The 6,830-nt window shown below is 52.7% G+C and overlaps 1 protein-coding gene across 1 annotated transcript; it reads left to right on the top strand.

Annotated features, from left to right (window-relative positions):
• The first annotated feature begins 21 nt into the window (after positions 1-21).
• scaf1 (SR-related CTD-associated factor 1) lies at positions 22-6,830 on the top strand. The gene is made up of 6 exons (XM_069674179.1): positions 22-212; positions 1,294-4,789; positions 5,179-5,261; positions 5,601-5,909; positions 6,166-6,294; positions 6,413-6,830. The coding sequence occupies exons 2-6, from the start codon at positions 1,366-1,368 to the stop codon at positions 6,569-6,571; spliced, it is 4,104 nt and encodes a 1,367-aa protein (XP_069530280.1). The 5' UTR covers positions 22-212; positions 1,294-1,365; the 3' UTR covers positions 6,572-6,830.

Below are 6,830 nucleotides of genomic sequence, written 5' to 3'. Positions count from 1 at the left end.
CAACACGGAACTACGTTTCCCGTCATCCTTTGTCGTCCGGTCTGAGTTGAAGGAAGATGGCGGCCATTGATGGAATGGTACAGCCGCTGCGGTTTTAAACGATTAAAGCAGTTTATTATGTGTATTAAAGGTTTGTTCAACGTGAAAGGAAAAAAAAGCAGTACATGAAGGACGGAGGCTGAAACCTGAGACTGCAGATCAAACCACTGAAGGTAACTCATCAGAACACTGCTCATGTTGCTGCTTTTAGCTGGCTAGCTACTGTAAGCTAAACCAGCTAACCCAGCTAGCTGAATAGCTGCTGCCGACACATCCTCCCACTGGGTGGACCTCATATAATAATTTGACCGTAAGCTCTTAAAAGTGACTAAACAGGATTACAAAGTATGCGTTTAACGTAGATAACATTAGCATCAAGATGTTCAACTGGACAGACAGCGGCAGTAACGTTAGCATTAACCTTAGGGGGCTAACGTTAGCTAAGAGTGACCACAGATACAGTAATGTGTCTTTGTCTTGTTACAAGGCAAACGTTTAACTGTCCATCATCGAGAGTCTGAACTCTCACAGACTCAGTGTGAGCAGGATACAGAGAGACGGCGGGCTGCAGGGAGATAACGTCACAGACGTGTAGCTAACATAACGTTACACAAAGGAGCAGTTTGTCCCACACTGAACTGACATCAGCAGCACACCTGAGAGACAAACCTGCTGTGGTCTCCTTCACCCCGCACACTGTGCTATCTCTGTTTATTTGAACTGGAACAAATCCAGCGGCTCTCTGTGAGGATGAAACAGTTCTGACTAAAGTCTGAGTCCATCCTGGGTCTGAGATCAGTCCTGTTGAAGCTGGTTTCCCCATAAAGGTCCCTTTCCTCTAATTCAAGTCTTATCTAAAGGTGGATATGATAAGGAGATTATTAGTAACAATATTAATACTGATACAGCTTATTGAAACGGACACTTATCAGTACCCATACATGACATGACATGACACGCTACTTTATTAGCAGGTAGGCTCCGTACCGTGGCATTATTTAGGAGCATAGATTAGAAGTGATAGGCTGTGATGCTAACTGTGTCCTGTGTCGGCAGTAAAACAGAGTTTAGCATGTTTGTTTTTTTAGCGAGTACACAGAGAAAGGAAAAGCCTGTCATGCTAAAGTCCTGCGTTTCTCTGACTGTGACAGAGACAGAATGAGTGCCCTTTGTTGCTGTAGTTTTTCTGCTAAATATAAATGCTCCACATTAAGCTGCCTATCTCATAGTTATGTCTCCGGTCCTTTGTTACAGATTTGTTCCTTGGTTCCAGTCCTTCAGCGTGGACCTCCGTCTGTCTGACTCCTGCAGCAGCTTTCCTGGCCCATGGACTTGACTCCGACATCGGGCTTCAAACGGAGGCCTGCTGCCTCCTCCTCCCCGAGTGGAGTCAGAGAGGTTCCCAGGAGCCCTCCTCCCTGCTCGCCCTCGTTGTCTGTGTCCTCTCCGTCATCTCCTTCATCCTCACCTTTGTCTACCTCCTCATCTGTTTGCGCCAACACGTCAGCGTATCAGAACCATGTAAAGGGTCACAACCACGGCACAGAAGTGGCCCGGGTCTCCTCCACGTCTGCCTCTCTAACAATGCAGTCTCACTCCACGCCTCCGCCCAATCCCACCTCCTCAGACTCCTTCCCTCACACCGCTCAGCTGAGTGATTGTGAACCAGAGGGCAGAAAGAAGGAGATGTACGACCCTTTCAGTCCAACTGAGGGAGTGAAGGAGGAGGAGGGGGAGAAATATGACCCCTTTGACCCCACTGGATCCCCAGCATCAGATGCCGATGATGGGAGTGACGAAGTGAGGGAGGTGCAGAGGAACGTAGAGAGGGAGGAGGACGAGGAGAAAGAAGAAGAGCCTCCAGATTCCACTGAGACCTTGACCGACCTGCCCAGCCCTCGTCCCACCCCCCAGCTCCACCTAAGGAGGAGGGTGGACTGTAGCACCTCCAAATCTGGAGAGCAGAGGGAGGGGGCCGACTCTGATCACTCTGAGATAGAGGAGGGAGAGATCGTGGGGGCAGCTGACAGAGAGGGAGTCAACAAGAGAGCAGCAGGAGAAATCCTCCCCCTAAACTCCCCCAGCGTCTCCTTCTTCGGGTCAAAGCCGGAGCGGATCCTGCGGGTGCTGGACGGAGACGGCTTTGTGTCTGTGCGCACGGAGGGCACCTGGGAGGCGGAGCCTGAGGAGGAGCCTGTCGTAGGAGTGGAGGATCTGAGGAGGAAGCTGGTCAGCAGGCGGAAGGAAAGATATCTCTCCTTTCCTCCTTCTTCCCCCCTCTCTCCTCACACCCCTCCTCTCCCCTCCCATCCTCCAGTCTCTGCTCCTTCATCCCCTCTTACACCTCCTGTGGAGCAAAGCAGCAAGAACAGCAAGTCCTCCAAAAGCTCCAAGGACCGCGACCCGCAGAAAAGCAAAGACAGGAAGGCTGGGGAGAAGGAGGAGAGAAGGAAAAAGAGAAGGAAGGATAAAGAGGGAGGTCGGGAGAGGAGCAAAGAAAAGGAGGGAGGGCACAAGAAGGAGGCTAAAGGAACGAGGAGCAGCAGGAGCAGCAGCAGGAAGAGGAAGAAACGACGTCACAGCAGCCCAGAGGCCTCCTCGGGACGGGGAGGTCACACCAGACACTCGTTTTCAAGTCAGTCTGAAGAAAGACACAGAGAGAGAGACAAAGACAAAGACAGAGACAGGGACAGAACAAGAGAGAGAGACCGAGAGAGGGAGAGAGACAGAGGAAGAGAGAGAGACAGGGACAGAGACAGAGAGCTGAGTCGCACCAGTAGTCGTAGAAGAGACGACAGAGATCGAGACTCGAGCTCTCGAAAGAAGGAGAGAGACAGGAAGGGGAGGCGATCGAGCAGCAGAGAGCAAGGCGTCTCTAAGAGGTCCAAGAGGAGCAGAGAGAAGAGGGACGGAGAGAGAGACAGGCAGCGAGACAGGGAGCGGAGACGAGACGGTCGTCCTGTTGTCCCCCCGTCGATCCAAGACCTCAACGGCTCTGACCTCTTTGCCATCAAACGAACTATCACAGTCACTACAACCACGACCACCACCACCGTGCCCGGCTCCCCCAGACTCACCCCTTCCTCCCCCTGTCGTCCCGTGCAGGAGTCTGAAAAACCCCACAAGAGGAAGAAGAAGAGGAAGTGGCACTCAGCCGGGGAGGTGGAGGAGCGAGGGAGCTGCCGCAGCCGATCACAGTCGCTCTCTCCCCCGAGGTACCACAGCTACGAGTCAGACCACTACTCAGACAAACTGGAGATCGACGTGTTGTCTTTGGACGGTGAGGCGTTGGACTCGGACTACCCCTCTTTGGAGGACACACCTCCTGCTGTCCTGCCTCCAGAGCCACCTGTCTCCACCCCCAAAACTAAAACTACTCCCAAGACCGGTCGACATCAGAAAAAGAAATCTCGCACGTTTAAGAAAACCGGCCTTTCAGAGTCCTCCTCTTCCTCCTCCAACAGAACCAAAAACAAATGCCTCTCCTCCATGATGGTGACTTCAGGCTCCGCCCCCGTCTCGTCCGGGCTCCCCCCCACAAAGAGAGCCAGGAAGATCGGAAAAGACAAAGAGCGGGACAAAGGCGCCAGAAAGGAATTAGGACGCTCTGGAAAATCCAAGAAGGAGGGTGGTGGCGGTCGAAAAGGCAAGCTTCAGTCCAAAGTGTCTGTGCTGGTGCGTGAGGGTGTGAGCAGCACCACGGGGGCTTCTGTCGGCTCAGGAAAGCTGCCCATGGACCTGCTGGGGTCAGGAGGTGCAGGAGGGGGTGCTGGGGGCTCCGTGGTGGGGGGCTCTATCGCGGTCGTGTTCTGCAGGGACAATGAGAGCAGGTCTCCGTTCCTCAAACCGTGCTCAGAGCCGCTGTCGCTGGGCAGCCGCAGTAAGGATCTGTCTGGGATGGGGAAGAGAAGCAGTCTGGCTGCTCCCCCGTCCTCTTTAACAAGTCCTGCAGGACTCAAGCCCAAGAAGACAAAACCCAGCTCCATCACATCCACCTCCTCCTCGGCCTCCTCCCCCTCATCTTCTCTAGCCACCAAACGCCGCCGTCGCCTTGGCAAGAAGACCAGAGATAAAGCTGGAGCTGCAGGGCTGACGGCGGGAGACGGCAGCCAATCAAAAGCCTCGTCCGAGGGCTGGGGCGGAGCTTCCCTCGATAGTCAGTCAGCTGCCGGAGATGGAAACAAGTCGGTCAGTCCACATCCTGGCCCAGCTGGCCCTGCACCCTGCTCTTCCTCCTCTTCCTCCTCCTCATCCTCCTCCACCAGTGTGCTCCCACCCTCCTCCTCGCCCCCTCACACACCTCCCCCCTCCATGGCTGCCCTGCGGGACACCAGGGAATCCTCCCCTGACTCTCAGACTGTGGACAGCAGCTGCAAGACTCCGGACCCTTCTTTCCTAGCAGAGGACTGTCCCACTCAGACCAGCCCCGCCCTCCCAGCATCCAGTCCGTCCAGCCTGGCGGCTCCCCAAGGAGCCGGCCTCAGCATGGCCTTGTCTACACCCACTGCCAAGCCCCCCCCTCCAGACGAAGCACCCAAGTCTCTGTCCTCACCTCCCTGCTCGTCCTCCTCTGCAGGCTGTGGCCTCTCCTCCCTCTCTCTGCCGCTCTCCTCCTCAGACCCCTCCTCCTCCTCTGTGTCCTCCTCTTCTGCGAGTAAGCCTCCTCCTCCTCCTCCGCCTCCAGCAGCACCTGCCCTCCCCTGGAGTCTGCAGACCGGCGTGGACTGCACAACCGGCGGCGTCCTGGCCTGTGAGTGTCCCCTATTTATGTAGAGAAGACCGCCATGTTGTAAGAAACATTCACACTGTGAGAGGCGTACAGCCGAGCCCGTGAAGGATCCTTAGTTACGTCTTTATGTCATACGAGTCCATCAAATGTTCATCCTGTTGGCTCGCCTTACTTTGAAAACTGGAGCTTCATTAAGAATCAAAGAGAGTTCAAGTGTCTGAAGGTTGTTAGTTCATCAGTTTGTGTTTAAATGGAATATAAATACAGGACAGGATGCTTTGAATGATTCGTCAAGCAGTCACTCATTTGTCCTGTGTGTGTGTGTAACTGTGAGTTAGTGTGTGTTACTGTGTGTTACTGTGTGCACGTCCTGTCAGTGATCTCATGGTGTCTGTGATTCCTCCTTTCAGTGACGGCTCTGCTCTTTAAGATGGAGGAGGCAAACATCGCCAGCAGAGCCAAAGCACAAGAGTTCATTCAGGCCACCAGCCAGGTGAGAGAGTGAGACTGTGTGTATCTGCTGAGCCCTCCGCCCGCTCAGCCTGCAGCTCAGAGCTGTGTGAGATGATTGTGTCTGCAGTCTGTTTTCCCTCCACAGTCCAGTTTCTGTAAGTAGAGTCAAACTAACATTGCACCACTTTCACACTGTTGCAGTAATCCAGTGTGAGCAGGTCAAAGCTCACATGTCAGCAGCAGTGTGATCACCGCTCCGTCTCGTCTCTTCTGCTCTCATCAGTTTGCTTTGCAGTTAAAACACGAGAATATAAACGTCTTTATTCAGAGAGCAGAAGGAGTTCACTGTTTGACTGTGTTTATTTGACCTCTCTGTCAGATCCTCTCTCAGGCCAATCAGAGCCAGTCCCAGCAGCATGCCCCGCCCTCCTCAGCCTCCTCAGCCTCCTCACAGATCCCTCCCCCTCCCTCTCTTCCTCCTCCTCCTGGCCTGAGCCCCGCCCAGTTCATCCTCCACGGCTCTCTCCCATTGGTCGGCTGCACCAAAACTCCGCCCTCTCTCCTGCACCCCTCCATGGGCGGTGGATGTGCGCAGACCCCGCCCCCCATGATGCCTGTGGGGCTGTCAGGAGTGACTGGGAGCTCTGGTGACACTGGGTGGGACAACGAGAGCAAAGACCCTGATAAGGTAAAGTTAAAGCAGGACCTTATCCTTCTTTACACAGAACCAGGTGTCCCAATAACATCTAAATATAACATAATGATGGCTCACAGGGTCAACTTCTATCAGAATTATTTTACTGAATGAGAACTCTGACGCAGACAGAGGACAATATATGAACTGTTTCTAAGTGTGTGTTTGTATCAGGCCCACACAGGTAAAAATGTTGTTTCATTATCATTATTATTATGGATTGAACATGGGTTATACCTGTATTTCTCAGTACCTGAAGAAGCTGCACACTCAGGAGCGAGCAGTGGAGGAGGTGAAGCTGGCCATCAAACCGTACTATCAACGCAAAGACATCAACAAGGACGAATACAAAGACATCCTGCGGAAAGCTGTGCACAAGGTCAGCCGACATCCTACTTCATGTAGTGCAGTGTAGTAATAAGAGCTTAAATAATACTACAAAGAATTTCTACATGAACAATATGAACCTAATTATCTTGTATTGAATCCCACCTCAGATCTGCCACAGCCGCACCGGCGAGATCAACCCGGTCAAAGTGAGTAACCTGGTGAAGCTGTACGTCCAGCGCTACAAATACTTCCGGAAACATGGACGTAAAATGGACGAAGAAGAGCGTGAGGACAGAGAGCCAGGAGCGCTGCACTCCTCCGCCTGAGAGGAGACTTTTTACACACCATCCCCCACAATGCATTCTGCTCAACATCCATTTTTATCTAATGTTTTTATTATTTCACGGCCCACCTTGTCTATGCTTTTATGTGATCTTATGGAAGTCTGTGATCTCACTGTAAATATGTCTCACATATAACATGTATCATGTAAACAATGTTGAGCAGGTGGATGCTGTCATGCACACCTGTGTGGTCTAATAAGGTCCAGTACACCAAGCCTGCAATAAAAGCTACCTTTGTGAA

Source organism: Semicossyphus pulcher, unplaced genomic scaffold (assembly GCF_022749685.1).
Source record: "Semicossyphus pulcher isolate SPU_LCO1_2020_fin unplaced genomic scaffold, fSemPul1.0.p SCAF_23, whole genome shotgun sequence".
NCBI classification, from domain to species: domain Eukaryota; kingdom Metazoa; phylum Chordata; class Actinopteri; order Labriformes; family Labridae; genus Semicossyphus; species Semicossyphus pulcher.
This window is presented reverse-complemented; position numbering and strand designations above follow the sequence as displayed.